Source organism: Trachurus japonicus, chromosome 24 (assembly GCF_045865225.1).
Source record: "Trachurus japonicus isolate A0001 chromosome 24, Traja_1.0".
NCBI lineage: Eukaryota > Metazoa > Chordata > Actinopteri > Carangiformes > Carangidae > Trachurus > Trachurus japonicus.
This window is the reverse complement of record NC_140930.1, coordinates 26,066,381-26,084,154: the sequence shown is the minus strand read 5'-3', so window position 1 is coordinate 26,084,154 and position 17,774 is coordinate 26,066,381. Positions and strand designations below refer to the sequence as shown.

Sequence of the window (17,774 nt, the reverse complement as noted above, 5' to 3'; positions counted from 1 at the left end):
TTATGTGAAACGACCGGCTGTCAGTCCCACGAGGTGAAGGAGATGCACATTTCTAAGATTGAATGGGAGGGGGTCTCTCCAGGAAATATGTCAGATCCCCTGTAAGTCTGGGATGAAAATCCTTCTCTTCTCTTGTAACAATGGTCAGGTGAGTCAATACAGGCAAACATCACTACCACTAATTAAAGCAGATAACAGCGGCACGGCCGTTTCGGCTAATGCTGTGTTCAAGGCAGGCTTTTGAAACCGTAAGTTACAGCTTCAAGTCACAACTACGACTTGGTAGCGTTCCAGGTAACCCGTAGCTCGTGTTTTTACCGTCCTGTTGTCTGTGAAAGTTCCCTATAACGGCCACTCGTAACTTCCGACCCGTGAACTCGTACCAGATCGAACTGGTATGACTTCACAGGAAGGAAAAACACAAAGTACGAGTTTCCTTGAACGCACCATGAGTTAGCAGCCCCCGCCCTTGTCAGGCATCAATTGGTCCTCGTGCTACGTCACCACATTCACGCGCATCCCTTGGCTGCACACACAGCCCTTCATGCCGTTCTCTCCCCTCATTGGATAACACTTGTATCCCACAAGGAAAATTTTCTCCTCGGGTTACAGCAGAGCAGAGTGACGGAGAGACTCGTGTTTAGGCTGAAATACTTCATGTAAGTGATTGCTGACGGAAAATAGGACTATTTAGGACTTATATTAACAAAAACATTCCACTGATATCTGCTTTAAGCTGACTGTCAGGAAAATACAGTGTTTGAAATATATTTGCATAATGAACTTGGCCAACTAACAATCGCACTTACAAATTATTCAAAGATGATTTTATTTTTGAACTATATTTGACAAAGTTAAGACATGCTAAAGGTTTTGTACATAGGTCTAAATTCCTCAAAACCCACAAGTTGCCTATTTCAGAGCGCAGGTCTGACCATGATACAGAGTAATACTCTTTGTTTGACGGGTAACCTAGGAGATGAATAGTTATGTAGGCTACTTGTTTGACCCTTCTTTAGTGAAGACAGATAATAGCTTATTAGAAGGTTTCAGAGAGTAAATCCTTGTAAATTTAAAAAGCTCATATCATCTCGTAACGCAAAGATTTTGTCAAATTTGTTTCACCTCTTAAAGAAAATCCTAAGTATTCTCTCTTAAAGCCCCGGTACGGAGCTTTTAACTGGATACGCAAAAGTCTCTGGTTTCTGCTGATGTGTCTCTGTTAGCTACAACAGTAAATGAGCCCATCAGTGTGAAGATACGCAATTTCTAAGTACCGTAGTCTAATTCTATACCTCTGGAAGGCATGGTCGTGTCAGACCACTGATAAAACGATACAAATAGATACATTACCTCATCCATATGCATGCTGCAGATAGCTGCTAAAAAAAAAAAAAGTTTTCAAAGCAAGTCCCATCTTCTCTCCGACGTTTCCAAAACAAATCTACACGCGCCGGCCAGACAAACGTCTTCTCAACAGTGGGAAATGCAGTCTTCATTCCGACAAAACACCACCGCTTTCATCCACAGGGGCCGCAAAAATCAACACTAAATGAAAAGTCTGTACATGGGCTTTAAGTGTTATATGAGCTGTATGAGTTGTATGAGTTGAGTGTATGTATTAACTCTGTCATACTTTATGTTGTCGTACACCGGCTGCTGTCTGCTCTGCTCTGAACCATTGTTACTTTTTTTGTCCCTTATACCCCAGGGAGGGGTCAAAAGGAAATACATGTAATGAAACTATGAATGAGTGGTTTGGTGATTTTATGCTGGTGACATCATTCTAGAGTAAAATATACAGTACATACGGCTCTATTATTTTTCAAGGTTAATGTTTTGATTTACCAACCAGCAGGGACATAGCCTTCAGTCATCTGCCTTTCTCATGAAGATGCCTCTTTGCAAAGCACCTAAAATGTAATAAACTCCTTTTCATATTCATACACCTTTATCTCTGTGCATAGCAAAGTTAGCCCAGCTCTGGTTAAAGTAAAAACCGTCCCAAGGTTGTGCTCAGCTCTACACTGTAAAAATACATGGCCTTGCATCTGTCTGTGACCTTGTGCTCAGTTTTAAAATTAATTTGTCAGCCGTCAGTTGTCGACCTGCTGGGTGTTACAGTTTCAGTCCTGTAAGATACAAAACCACACACATACACACACTGTGGCGTGGTCTAAGACGTGAGTTGAGGATTTTGTGGTCAGGCCATACATGGTCAGACAACAAGCACCTGGGGAATTATTGTCAAGTTCCCAGATGAAGAGCAGCGTGTACATAACATTTATCTGTTGCTCTAACTCTGACCAGCTGTTTGACATTAAGTCTGAAGCTGATGTTCTTCCTGCTTCTGAAACAACAAAGAGAGAAGACAGTAGGAAAATTATGTCCTACTGGAAATTAAATACTTTTAATGTTTTGTTTTGTTTTTTTCTGCCATGATCGAGCATATATTTTCTCCAGCTCTTCAGACTGTTGAGTCCTGTTCCAGCTGCAATGAATCAGAACTCAGTACATTTTTCTTACAGTGTTGTACACACACAGCCTGACTTTGTACTAGTCAAGGCCACATTCAAGGTGAGAGGAAAAATCAGTCATGAACACAATCTGGTTGATTTAGTATTATATGCTATTATCTGAAGTTTTATTGTAATAATAATGTTAGCACTAGATCTAGAAGCCCAGATATAAATATGTTTTTTTTTTTACATTTATTCAGGGAGTTTTATTAAGAGGAGTATAAATGTGTCCTGATCACAATAACACATTTACACACATTTGACACCTTGAAACCCAGAACAACCACAGTCACTGGGCAGTCAGAGTTAAGGGCACTGTTAAGGCCTTGCTCAAGGGCTCCACGGTGCTGTTGGTGAAAGAGATTTCATCCCACCAGTCAGTCTGGGAAGTAGCAGCAAGTTTGCTTCTGTAAACTGCCCTAACACTGACCCAGGACAGAGGCCTGCACTACCGAGCAGGATTTGGGCTTAGTCAGGTCGCTTCAGGGTTAGCTCTGGGTTTTCTGTACTATGACGGTAGTTCACTTCTTACCTGGATACATCTCCATGGTGACTTAAAGCAGATAACAGCGGCACGGCCGTTTCGGCTAATGCTGTGTTCAAGGCAGGCTTTTGAAACCGTAAGTTACAGCTTCAAGTCACAACTACGACTTGGTAGCGTTCCAGGTAACCCGTAGCTCGTGTTTTTACCGTCCTGTTGTCTGTGAAAGTTCCCTATAACGGCCACTCGTAACTTCCGACCCGTGAACTCGTACCAGATCGAACTGGTATGACTTCACAGGAAGGAAAAACACAAAGTACGAGTTTCCTTGAACGCACCATGAGTTAGCAGCCCCCGCCCTTGTCAGGCATCAATTGGTCCTCGTGCTACGTCACCACATTCACGCGCATCCCTTGGCTGCACACACAGCCCTTCATGCCGTTCTCTCTCCTCATTGGATAACACTTGTATCCCACAAGGAAAATTTTCTCCTCGGGTTACAGCAGAGCAGAGTGACGGAGAGACTCGTGTTTAGGCTGAAATACTTCATGTAAGTGATTGCTGACGGAAAATAGGACTATTTAGGACTTATATTAACAAAAACATTCCACTGATATCTGCTTTAAGCTGAACTTGGTCCAGAGCAGGTTAGGTTCCAGACTGCGATCGCCGGGTATAAAGGCTCTGCCTCCTGACCAGTCAGTTCTCTTGGAAAATGATCAAAAGTGTCACAGTCAGTAGCCTCATTTCTGCAGTACTTTCTGCTTTGCTGCAGCGACTGTGTTGCTGTTTGCCTGGATTTGATCTTTCAGCTCTTCATGTTGCTGCAGAATTATTGTCTGCTCCTCGTTAATGAAATGCTCCACTCTGCTGCGGGAGCCGCTGTCAGACGTGTCCATGTTTGTGATCGCAATCAGGCTAAGTGGGAACACGACGGTGGTTAAGTGAAGCTGGGTCTGTTGAACCTGCTTCATAGTTCAGACCCCAGGTCCCTCAGAATCTGAATAAGAATTTATCTAGAGTCTTTGAAAGTGAAACTCCCATCAACCTCCTTTATATCCACATAATTATTTTTAGTTTTAGTTTGGCAGTTTTAGAAGTGCAGTAGTAGTAGTAGTAGTAGTAGTAGTAGTAGTAGTAGTAGTAGTAGTAGTAGTAGTAGTAGTAGTAGTAGTAGCAGTAGCAGCAGTAGCAGCAGCAGCAGCAGTAGCAGTAGCACGGCTCCAGACTGCCCCTAAATGTGGGCATTTTGCCTCTAAAATTTGAGACGGAGAAAGTAAAATTTCCATCTGTGCAACCAGTAAATTGTCTGTAATATTTTTAACACTAGTGAAACTTGGAAGCGGCAACTCAAAGAATCTGGTATCTGTCATTACAGGTGTCAGGCCAATGTGTGTGAGGATCATGAATGAAAAGGAAATATGACTTTTTGCTTTCCAAGTCAATTTATGGTGTGTGCCCCAACATTTTCAGGTTGCACTCATAGAATTTTCATAGAAACTGAAAGTAATCTTACATTGTTTATTTATGTCACACCTGTGTGGCAGGTAATACCAACAGGAAGGACTGTCTAGTCTTTTTTTTGTATTTGTTATTAAATGTGTCTTGTAATCTCATATGGGATGGGCCACAGTGGTGAAATTACACGAAAATAATAAAAAATTCAATTCATTCATTCATTCATAGAATTTTAAGTTAGGGGGTCACTGCACTCCTACTAAAAAAATGTAGGAGCCCTGATTAGTAGCAGTAGTAGTAGTAGTAGTAGTAGTAGTAGTAGTAGTAGTAGTAGTAGTAGTAGTAGAGATCCTGCTCTCTGTAGCAGTCTGATCCAAAGTATCAACTCCAGTACCACATGATTGCATAATGACAGTAACTACTTATAACTTGTAAGATGGAATCAGTATTATAAATGCCTGTGTGTAAACCGAGCCCTCTGTCAGACTGATCTAGTCAGTGTTGTTTCTAATGTTGAGGCTGTCTCCTTGTTGTGGAACAGCTCTGGTTATTGTGCCAGCTACTGTATGTCAAATGTGCCACCGTGTGTGTGTGTGTGTGTGTGTTGTTCACTTGTGTCCATTTGAGTGTGTCCCCAGTCAACCCTTCCACCACTGGCTGACTGATGTAGCTGTAGCCTAATTTTAGTTTATGAGGTGTGGGACCGCTGGGTGTTACCCTAGCTGCCATTTTAGATGAGGAGGCTGGGAACAGCGTGCCTCCCGGGGCTCCTATCTATCGTAATTATCTCATCGTCAGGGGTTGGACAGGGGGCTCGGACCTCACTCGCTTCCTCCAGCTTCCCTCGGCTCCTCACGTGCACATTCACACGTCCAGGAGCTCAGAGGCCCGGTGTGCGTGCTGGCATGGCCTTACAGAACCTCAGTGTGCCGCGCTGCTATTGGACGGATTTCAGCCCGCTGAGGAGAATGTTATCTAATGCATACTGTTGAGAGTGGCAAGATCTAGGCTAACATCAGACAGGACAGCACAACCCAATTAGTCCAAATTAGATATGTGATTTGTCCTATCTGAATAGTTTTGAATCTGATTTGGGAGTATGTATATTTCATATGTACGTTTCTTTGAGGTTTCCTATCTCTGTCTCTCTGTGGGTTTGTGTGTTTCTGGCACCCAGCCTGTCCTCAGTTCCTAATCTCCACAGGAAGTGTGCATCTGTGTTTTCATTCCCCTGACAGGATGTGTGTGTGTGTCTGTGTTACGGTCCCCTGGTAGGACACCACAGATGGTGGAGGGCTGGGTCTGATGAAGTTGGCCCCCTTTTCTGTACATCACTGGGCGTGTTGACCTGGCCTCGCGCTGCGTCTCCCGTAGCGCTGTGACATCCAGCCAATCACACCCGAAATGCGCTAATCTCTATAGAGTGTGGTAGGTTCCTAGAAAAGAAAGTGAATGGGATTTTTGCATTGCGTTTTGGATTCTGTCAGAAAATAAGCTCTGTGGCTAACGCAAGTTTATGATACTTATAACTTTTGTTCAGCCAGATAATCTTCACATATGAAAACCTTTTGTACTGTATTTTACGATCACCAGAAGTAAAAAGCTAACGTTAGGCTTTAAAGCAGAAGTAAGTGGAATATTTGTGTTAATATAAGTCTTAAATAGTTATATCTTCCGACGGCAATCACTTACATAGAGTCCAAAAAAAAAAAAGGAAGGAGTTCCACCGCACACAAAGGGGTCGTATAAACAGGCTATCCAGGCTAGCCTGATGAAGCCCACACGGGTGAAATGCGTTGCTGCTTGACTTTTTAAATAAATAAATCAGTGTTTATACGACCCCTTTGTGTGCGGTGGAACTCCCTCCTTTTTTTGGGGGACTTTATTCCTGACACCACCGGCACCATTGTGAGGTTCTGATCTGTGCTGTGCAAGGCAATCTCCTCCTTCTCACTTACATAGAGTGTTTGGTCCGAAACACGGGTCTGTCAGTCACTCTGCTCTGCTGTAAGCAGAGGAGAAAACTTTCCTTGTATCCTACAACCTTTATCCAATGAGGAGAGAGAACGGCATAAAGGGGCGGTCCTCTCTGTGTGTGCAGCCAAGGGATGCGCGTGAATGTGGTGACGTAGGGACGAGGGCGGGGACTGCTAACTCCATCGGCTGACAAGAAGTTAGCCAAAACCACCGGATCGCTTACTTCTGCTTTAATGGACTACTACATGGTCGCATGACTAGACAAACACCAGCTGCTAAAAACACTGTATGATGGGGAAATGGGACTATTTTTAAATGCAGAAATGCCGCCCCATGTTGAGGCTACAGTCCTCACTGCAGGTGGCCCCGGTTCGAATCCCGCATCGGGCAGCCCTTTCCTGCATGTCATTCCCCCTCTCTGCCTCCTCATTTCCTGTCTCTCTCTCCACAGTACTATCGATTAAAGGCAATAAAAAAAAACTAAAAACATTGCGTTTCATGCCAAGAAATCAGCAGTTTATTTAAAATAAAATTCTGAAAATCCGTAACCAGAAGACCACAGGTGGCGTAGGTGACGTCACACACCACATGCCGCCCTTTCCCGTGTCAGCTGTAGTCCGTAGAGCGGTCTGCACACAAAATAAATTCTTCCGTTGCCGTTATACGACAAACTGCTGATTTCTTGGCATGGAACGCGATGTTTTAAACAGGTTAAGGTCATATATTTTTCTCATCACACAATTCAATCGGATCCCGAAATAAAACTTTGACTCCTGTTCACTTACATGGAGATTTTTTCCGAGTTGAGGTCCCATGGCGAGCTTCTCTTCTGCTTCTGCTTAGGCTCTCTATGGCCAACGGGAGGATAGAGTGTTGTATGATTTAGACTTTTCTGGCCGTGTGCAGCCACTGCATCAGGAGTAACACTCTGTTAATGAAGCTGCATGTCAGGGTGAGATTAGCTCTTATTAGCTGCTGTATAATTGCGCGGCCTCTCTGTGTTTTCATAATGACAGCCCACAGACATGTCTAAACCTTTGCTTCATCTGCAGTTGTCAGGCCGGGCCCACCCAGCCAGCACTTTTCTGTAGCTTCTGTTGATGTTGTCTCTGATCTGTGTTCCCCACATCAAAAGCAGACATCCCCCCCGCCGTCCTCACCCACCCCGTCCCCCCCTCCTCTCCAGCCAGTCTCTGTCACATACAGCTGTTTCACTGGTCCATTTCTCTTTACCCACCACTGTTCTGTTTTATCTCTGCCCCCCACCCCTCCCTCTCCCCATCTCTCATCTCCATAGTCCATCTCTGTCTCTCACCTCTTCAGACTGGCTTCATATCAGGCTCGTACTTTTAGTCCACCGCTTTTATTTTCTCCTGCCTCGCTCTTATCTGTCTCCTCGCCTCGTCATTTCCCCGGTGCATTTATCGCTTTCTCTCCCACCGTCGTTGTCTAACTCTTTCACCTTTTTGTCATTTCACACATCAAAATCCTGTTTCCTTCAGTTTTCTCCCTGGGAGGAGAATGGGTACATGTCTGCATGAAGTGTGGGCCTTTGATCTGCAGTGTGTGTGTACACGCTCACACTAACGTAGACAGATACTCCAATAAAACCTGTAGTGAAGACATTAATGAATCATTCCCTCTCTGGAGCACTTTTGGGAGAAAATTAATTAAAGTATATTGTTGTTGTATTCATTAGTGATTTTTTGTGTATGCAGTATGACAAAGGAATCTTAGACCTATAAATTGAAATGACAATTGAATTACACCTCAGAGTATTCCCATCACGACTTAATACTGGCTGAGCAATTAAACTATACATAGCATGTCACGTTCTCAAGTTCGCTTCTCACTCTCAGTTTTGCCTGACACGTTTGAGGCTGACGTAGGGAGAGAGAGCCTATATTGGGTGGTGTCATCAAAAATATTACAGCTTCCTGTCAGGACCCCCTCCCTGCCTGAGCTGGATGTCGTACGTGATGATACACGTGCAGGTGTGTCACGTGAATCAAGACTGACTTGTTTTTTTTTGTGTGTTTGAGGAGGACTACGGTTCACATCCAGGCTGTTTGAAGTCAAGATTAAAGTAGACTTAATGGAAAAATCCACCTTTTGATACTGATCAGCTGTCAGATGTGTAGAACCCATGTTGTTTCGTCCCAGCCAGGGGTTATTCTGCCATGATGCAGTGCGCCCCCCGCTCCCTCATCTTGCCCTGTTGACTTGCTGCTGGAGTGGCTAAAGCTGAGCTGGGCATTTTAAATCATTAAAAAATGCTCTTGGCTGTCACCTTTATTATGTTCCTTCAGTTTAAAGTAGAAAAAATCAATCTGGACTCTGGACTGAACAACCCAGCAGTGGTTGGTGCCTAAATTCTTGCACTGTAAGGGTGAATAAACTGTGTTTAAAGAAGTTGTGAGGGGGTGCAGTGTTTAGATGAAAGACATTTGTTGAAAGTTCTGCAGTTGAGCTGCCAGTGACCATGTAACCAAGTGATTGAGCCAAGAAAATCAGCTTTTATAGTTGCAGTGATTGATTTATTTGTACTTCTCATGAATACCTTTGTAGACTAGTCTAAGGCTAGTCCAATATCTTGACACTTCACACATCATTACTCAAATTAAAATCACACTACCTGATACACAAAGCCCACATCTCTGCACCGAGGGCAACAAATGAGAAGTTGATGAAGTAGAGTAGAAACACAACAAGTTGATTTCATACATGACTGCCGCAGAGTTTTAGAGCTGAGATTTGTGATGGAGCATGATAGAAACCTAGGCCGTCCAGTTACTGTAGATATTACCAAGATATAGGAGTTAAAAAAGCAACATCAACAGATACTGGTCAGAGTTTGCAGCTTTTTTTTAGCAGATCATCTAGAGCGAGAAACGACCTTGAAACGACATGTTATTTTTGATATTGAGGAAATCTCATTATTTATGTAACTGAACAAGATAAAAATGCAAATTGAACTCAAATTTCAATTGTTTTGTTTTTAGCAGTTCTGTTAAAGTGAATGCATTACGTAATAACATGGCCACACCCACATTTCTTTCTCTCTATATATATCTCTCTCTATCTCTATATATTTCCACTGTGATAAAGACTGCAGTGATTCAAGCTTTACTTTTTTGTTTTATAGATAAAGGATCTACATTGTTTACTATTGATTTACATTGCTGTGATCCGAGGCAATGTTTACACTGTTTCCCTCTGGTTGGTTGTTGCTGAAACATCAGTGCAGTTTTACTTAGTACTCAATGTGTATATTCTTCACTTAAAACAAGAAGGTTAGAATGATCAAAACCAAGTCAAATCTCTACTTCTTAGTTGCAGAGGACCAGTGGCTGACATGCACACTCAGTGACCTCACTGACCCTTTTCTCTCAAACATCCAGATCTTCCACAGACTCTACCTCTCACAGAGGATATTTTTGGAGAAGCCCTGGGGGTGGGGGGGGTGGGTACAGTAGCTTTGCTGAGTGAATTCAGCATCTTTGTGTGACTTGAGGAAAGAGGGAGACAGGCATTGTGTCTGTGTTTCATGTAGCATTCGTTCTGTCCTTGAAACCTCCAAGGGCTTGTTAACCTGATTGTTAAAGATTGTATTTACTAATGTTGATCATCTGTTTCTCTCTCTTTCTTTTCTTCTCTCTGTATCTCTCTTTCGCTCCTCTCTTTGTGTCACAGGTTCGTGAGCAGCCATGACGAAGTCCTACGAGTTCAACTGGCAGAAGCACCTGCCGGAGTTCATGCAGGAGGGCACCTCCTTCGACAGGTTTGATGAGGTAAGAATGAAGCGTTGTTCAGACTGCTCTTGGGTTGATGATGATGATTATTATTATTATTATTATTATTATTATTATTATTATTATTATTATTATTATTATTATTATTCTATTTATTTCATATCTCTGATGAGCGTATGGACAGTCTGGCTGTGCTGCAAACTGTATGAGTTTGTCAGTAACATTGTCGATACTGCCGTGGGTTGTTGCATTATCATTATTCACCTTAATGATCATCCTCATGATCATTAGTGCACACACACACACACACACACACACACACACACACACTTACACAGAGAGAGAAGCGGAGGCGTCTCCTTTATAACCCGACACGTCATAGTTGTAGTCAGAGGTCTCGCTGTAGGCAGGCCACATTGATCAGCCTCATTAAGATGCCTCACCATGGCGACTGCTTGTCTGCCACACATCCACCACCAGCACACTGAAAAGATTATGTGTGATCCTGGTGTGTTCCTTGTTTTCACATAGAGCATTTACAAAAGTGACATTAGAAGCATCAATAACAACTCTTTACTGACTCTTTAAAATAATATGATACGAATTTGAGATTAAAAAATATATAAACAAATTACCAAAATAATATTTAATATATATATATATATATATATATAATATTTTTTCCTTAATTCTTCCTCAGTAATAAGGCAGTTTACTGAGAACATATATGTACCAAAACAGCACTATTCTATTCAAACGCTCTCTCACCCTGTGTGTGTCTGTGTGTATGTATGACCCCATGTATATCTTCTGTCTGTTTCCTCTGCCTAACTTAATCAGGACACTTAGCTAGGACATTTGCAGAGCAAAGGCAAAGTGTGTCACACACGCGCGCGCACACAGCCGCACACGCACCCTCGCACACATCAGGAAATCCCCTCAGTCCTCTCGGTTTATGTGGGCATCAGCGAGGGGAGGAGGATCCCTCTCAGGCAGAGAAGAAAACTTGAAAGAGCGTAGGGAAAAGCACCATCAAATCCAGAGCCATGTCAAAGGGAGCCGTGAAACTGGGCCGGCGTGCCTCTGAAGAAAGTCCTCAGTGTGTGGCTGCTGAGAATACAAGCCAGGCTGTGATGAGACCGGGTCAGCACTGGCCTGAATGGTAACAAGGTCAACCTGTGCTAGTCACCTTACAGTTATATTAATACTCTCAGCTGGGACTTAACGCCACCTTATTACCCCTGCATTTCCTTATTAATGAATCATCTTTTTAAAAACTCTCACTGTTAATGTATGCTGTAGGTGGCGCTCTGTGTAAGGCAAGGCAATTTTATTTGTATAGCCCTTTTTTACAAACAGTTTGTCTCAAAGGGCTTTACATGGCATCATAACAACATCCTCTGCCCTTAGACCCTCACAGCCACTGAGGAAAAACTCCCAGGAAACCCTTTTAACAGGGAAAAATTGGAGAAACCTCAGGGTGAGCAACAGAGGAGGGATCCCTCACCCAGGACGGACAGACGTGCAATAGATGTTGTAATAGACAAGAAAACACTGCTGCCTCACATCATGAATGTCCTGCTTCCCCACATCACAGTGTGAGCCAGGCTAGCTGTCTGTGTCTCTATGTTGCCTGATGATAGACTGGCATCATGTGCAAGGCGTACCCCACCTCTCACCCAATGTCAGCTTGACTTGGCTTCACCCCCCCCTCCACGCCCTCAAAGGACAAGTGGTCCTCTCTGTTGTCAATCCTGCCAGCCAGTAAACTCAGACCAGTGAATCTCTGCAGGGAAAGAGAGATGGAGCAGCAGTCCTTCATTCATTACCTAAGTGGGTTTTTTGCTCATTAACCTCTGACCTGGCTCATGTTACTCCACTTTGTTATGAGCAGGCAGCAGTGAAGGTCTCCCTCTTACAAATGTATTACGTCCTCTGTGTCTGTGAGCGAGTGAAGAGCTGTTGCTCAGTTGCCTGGCAAACACAAAACCTCCAGGGGATATCTGCATCGATTGGAAAGATGCACGCCAAGTCCGCCCACCCACACAGACATGCTCTTTAACAGTTACACACACACACACACACATAGGGAAAATGCTAACCAGCATGGATTTGTTCCACAAAACATTGAAAAACACTGACTGAAACCCCATTGAGTGACAGATGGTAGAGGCAGGTATTGTTTATGTGTGTCAGTGTCTGTGTGTGTGCGTGTGTATTTGTTTGTGTGCCTGTGTGTTGGTGAAGACGTAGTTTTCCGTGCAGTTTAAAGCTGTATGAAGACCTTGTGTCAGAACCTGGAAGCTTTCAATACTACACGTCATTTTAACTGTCACTCCAAACTTAAAATGACATGATTGATTGGAGGAACACTTTTATGTCTAAGTGCTTTCTTATAATAATGTTCCTCTCTTTAAGTGGAGGCAGTATCGGTACTCCCTCATTTTCTTGTCTGGTTTTTATTTTTTATTTCCATTTTTTTCTGTCTCAGATTTTGTCTAACAACCTGCCATTTTTCATCCTTTTTTATTTATTTATTTTTTCCTCTATCCTAGTTTCTGTTTAACTGTACCTCAGTGTGGTTCTCTGTAGAGTACCTAGTATCTCCACTCATTCATTTGTTTTTGTGTTGGAGTGATATGTCTCAGATCAACAAGTTCAGAGGTCAGAGATCTTCAATTATCAGTCACGCTACAGCCTGAGGGCTGAGGGCTTCCTCTGTGTGTGTGTGTTTTTGTTAATTGTCTCACTGACTGGTAATCAGTCACTTAAGATTAAGATCTGCCTAATGTTTGGTTTTTCATGGGGACAGAACAGCCAGCCACATATTGACAAACAGGTGATGAAGGCAGAGGAAAACAGAAATACTCATTTCTGTTGTTTATCTGCTTATTTTTAAAGAAATGTTGTATAATCCTTGTAGATATTATTGTTGAGAGTCCCAGACAAGCTGGCTCAGTTATCGGTAATAAGAATATAATATTAATACCGGTAATTATCATAATAATAATGATTCAGTGATTTAGCCTGGGGACAACACACCAGAAAATGATCCACTCCATCTGTGAAGTAGACGTACCAAATGAAGATGGCTGTTGACAAAAAGATTAGGAGAGGGAAATACTTTGAAGATGGCTGTGGGGCAACATAAGCCCATTATACATGCAGCATGGTGGTGTTTGCTCTCTGGTTGCATTACCATAACACGTATTGTGGAAATGCAACAAATTTAACAAGATGACAAACATCAAAGAAACTTGGATTCAACACAAAAAACTAAATCAGGATTTAGGAAAAAAGTAAAAACAACAACAGGAAAGTAGAAATAGAACATAATTACCATGCATTTTTCCTTTTATTATGAATAATACTTGTTTGTGTAGGTTGAAAGGTAGAGTAGGAGATCCTGGAAAACCGGTTAGATCAGGCTACACTTTGAAAATACACAACTCAAAAGTCGTCTTTTTCGTATTGTAATTTGTTGGAGACTCTGAACACGCACATGAGGGATATGCACAAACCATCCAACCATCCAATCAATTTGTTTGTGTTTTTACAGGATTGGCCGTTCCACACTTGACTGACATTTTTCATTTTTGTGCAAAAGCTTTTAATTAATTTGTTGCAATCTGCTACATTACCTTTAAAATAATTCACCTTAGAGCACAGGATGACGTGCAGCAGTTCCTGTTTTCATCAGCCGGCTGATGGCTCATGTTGATCTACAGTACTGTAGCTTGTTAAATACTCAAGGCCGTGTGTGTGTGTGTGTGTGTGTGACTCAGTTTGAATGTGTGGGAGTATTTTACATTCCCATGATGGTCATTCATGTGGATGTAAACAAACAAAGTCGAAGGATTTTTTGTCAGTCATTCTTCCATTCAACACAGTTAGTGCTTACAGTACTGTGGTGAGAGAAATCACTGATGTAATCTTACCTGTGTGTGTGTATCTTTGTGAGAGACAGACAGACAGAGTGCCAAAACAAATGGATGCTCTTGGCATTGATTTTAAAGCCCACACCTGTTTAGTGGTTTAGTGTGCTGCTGCTGTTTCAAAGAGACACACACACTGACCTACACTTGCCCAGGCACTTAGGAAAGAATGTCGACATGTTGAGCAGGAGCTGGACCGACTCTAACCAGGGGCCCGTCTATCTGCACACCCCCGCTGAGACATGGCCGTGTCCTCGGCTAATTGTTCCTTTGTGTGTGGAAGGACTGAGCGTTCCCATAAACCTTTTAGCTCTGATAGTGTAACAGTAGCCTGCTGCATGTTCTCAACAGTCAAGCCTCATTTGAGGCGTCTCTTGCGTGGACTTGGCCTCGCCATGTGCAACTGAAGCCTCTGTCATACCAGATTCAGATAAAAGAGAGTGGAGCTTTTAACTGCACTTAGAGCAGTCTCACTATTTCCTCAGTGGAAAAAGGATTGTTCTATTGGTTTTTATGGAGGGCTACGGACGACAGGATAGGACAGTAAGAAGAACAGCCATAATAACAAGCCGGCTCAGTCCTATTTGCAGCAATGTATCTCATGGCAGCAACATCCTGAAATAATAAATTATGAGTGGGTGTGTGTGTGTGTGCGAGTGTCACACTGTTCCCTATTGCTTATATTAGAGTTAGAGTGACCCAGCAGCCGTCTCCTCCTCTATTTTTCTCTCCTATGCTCCGTCCGTCTCAGATGTGTTGTTCCAGCGGAATAACACACACATACACATATATACACACACACACACACACACACACAGTCTGACACATTCATTTGTCAGTGCAGTCACCATCACAGCAGCTGATTGAATTGAGAGAAAAATGTTTGGGTGAGATAAGCAGGCTAATGTTAGTAGATTCTCTACACCAACACCAACTAAACAGGGGTTGTTACATGTTGCATAGCAGCTGGGCCTGCACACCATCTGATCTGTTTTAGACGTGCATATGCACTAGGGATGTCACAATTACTTGTTTTCACAATTAATCGCGGTATTAAATGCCACAATTTATTGATCGCATAGATTCCTAAATACGTCACTTTCCAAAAAAAGATTATGTAGTATGAACCGTGTGGGCAGATGTGCGCCAAAGGGAAGGTAAATGCATAGACACTGACTGGTCCATTTACCTATTGTAGCATTGAATTGGTAGGAATTTAAATGCTAGAGTGTCATTTGTAATAAAAAAAAAGATTAAAATTAACTTAAACATTTGGTATCGATGACAATTAATGACTTGAATATTTCAAACACTTCCCCTGGTGGATTAATAATTGGTCATATTTTTTTTTTTTTTTTGGGGGGGGGGCTTTTATTGCCTTTAATTGATAGTGCAGTCGAGAGAGACAGGAAATGGGGAGGCAGAGAGCGGGGGAATGACACACAGGAAAGGGCCGTCCGACGCGGGACTCGAACCGGGGCCGCCTGCACCGAGGACTGAGCCTCAACATGGGGCGGCAGCTCTACCCAGTGAGCTAAACGCCGCCCCAATTGGTCATATTTTAATAGATATTTAAAATATTTTATAATTAGTAATGTAGCCTATATTTTAACTATATTTGATTTTACACATTAATAGTGTTGTGAAATTATTTAATGCATAATTAATAATTGTGATAATCATAATACCAAGATTATTTCTCTGACAATATTGGTACCAAAAAAAAATCTATTATCATGACATCCTTAATATGCACACACTCACACAGACACCTGCATCGTACTCTGTGTTGTCCTCGGTCTGTGTTCCATGATGATGTTTCCATTCAGCAGCTCAGGGCAGTTACATTTATCTCACTTTGTTTGCCTTAGCAGTAGGTTTCCTCTCCATCATCCCCTGCACACAGTGTGTATGTGCACATATAAATGTATTTGGGCATACTTGGCATGTGTGTGTGTTCCTTGGCAGACAGGTATATCTTAGAGAATGAATGAGACCTACATGTGTTTGTCCTGTTGCATAAGGCCTGTGTGTGTTAACCAGGTTGGCTGTTTAATGTCCTGAAATGTCAAATAAAAGCCTGTGACTGATTAAAATCTTCTCTTTCCTCCACAGGACCCGTACATCTTTGAGCCCAACTGTCAGATGAGGGTGGACGAGTTCGGCTTCTTCATCACTTGGAAGAGTGAGGGAAAGGTATGACCTCCACGTCTGTTCTCTCGTCTGCTCCAGAGCTCATGCAAGGAAAAAACCTAACGAGCGGGAGACAGAATCTAAAAGTTAAGAATAAGAATGGTTTTATTAATCCCCAAAGGGAAGTTAATTTGTCTGACAGCTCATCTACCAGTTGCAGAAGAATTAAAAAGCCTGATGGCTGAAGGTATGAAGGATCTTCTACATCTGCAGCAAAGAGAGAGCAGTCATCCACCACTGCTGTTTTTTTTAGGTGTTATGAAGTGGATGATCTGTTCAGATTCACTTTAACATCTTGAGTGTGTGTCTCTGCACCCCCTCCCCCAGGGTGTCCAACCTGGCTCCAGTCACAGAGCCAGCTTTTTTCACTAGTTTGTCCAATCCCTTTGTGTCTGATACTTCCTCCCCAGCAGACAGCAGCATAAAACAAGAGAGAAGACATCTGACATAAAACCCTCCTAGTCCAGGGAAACCACTGAAAACATGTAGAAAAGCACAGTGCAAAACATGAGCACCGACATGTCACTCAGAAACACAGTCATCTACTTTGTGGTGTTGTACAACATGTCATTTCACCTCAGGAAGAAACCTGTCAGCAGTCAGAAGATGATGTTGTCCTGTGTTAACCTTAACAGAGGTGTTTAAATAAGACTGGGCCTAGTAAATAGTTACGGGTGGTGTTTTTACTACTCAAATAGTCTGGTACTTAAAGCAAACAGCTCAGAGCTGATTAAACACAATGTCATCACCATGACAGAGAAATGTATATCTGATCTGAGGGACTTCAGCTCTCCTAACGTCAAACGTAACAACAAACTTCCTCCCTCCATAATGATGATTTGAATGATTTCCCACCTCTTTTTGTATCAACTGAACATCTGTCAATTGTGAAGATGTTTTTACAATTGGTGTTTAAGTGTTCCAAAAGACCTCATTATTCCATTATGTACTGTTTTTAAAAAGCCAAAGCCGTATGAACAACTACATGTTTATTCTATGAGTGGATACAGGTGGGTGGCTCTTGTAACTTGTAAACTGAAGCAATGAATGCCATAAATACTATTCCCAGTGTACAAAGAGAAAATGGTGTAGTTATTGAAAACTTGAACAGTGATAAAACTCACATTTGGGTCGTAATGATCCATGTTAATAAGTGAGACGCTGGGAGGTTGTGGTGTTGTTGCTACATACTGAACATTAGACATAATTGCAAAAATCATAAAAGAATACAGTGTGAGCAATTTGTTTTCTTAATCTTCTCCCTCCTCACCTGCTGTCACCCCCCCCCCCCCTCCTCTGTATCTCTCTGCAGGAAGGCCAGGTGCTCGAGTGTTCGCTCATCAACAGTATTCGTGTTGGTGCTGTCCCAAAGGTGAGACCTCAGGACAAACAGTTTCTTGGCTCCTACCTCCATAACATTCATGCTCTGTACCCATTACCCCCCCTCACCAGCCCCTCA

General features: G+C 42.6%; 1 protein-coding gene across 1 annotated transcript in view; it reads left to right on the top strand.

The window, feature by feature from the left end:
- The window catches only part of plcb4b (phospholipase C, beta 4b), a 68,364-nt gene that overhangs the window by 28,710 nt on the left and 21,880 nt on the right, over positions 1 to 17,774 (top strand). Inside the window, exons 4-6 of the mRNA XM_085770235.1 lie at positions 10,129 to 10,226; positions 16,238 to 16,318; positions 17,628 to 17,687. Coding sequence (XP_085626361.1) covers positions 10,143 to 10,226; positions 16,238 to 16,318; positions 17,628 to 17,687 — 225 coding nt within the window. The 5' untranslated portion in view covers positions 10,129 to 10,142. The remainder of the gene's footprint in view (positions 1 to 10,128; positions 10,227 to 16,237; positions 16,319 to 17,627; positions 17,688 to 17,774) is intronic.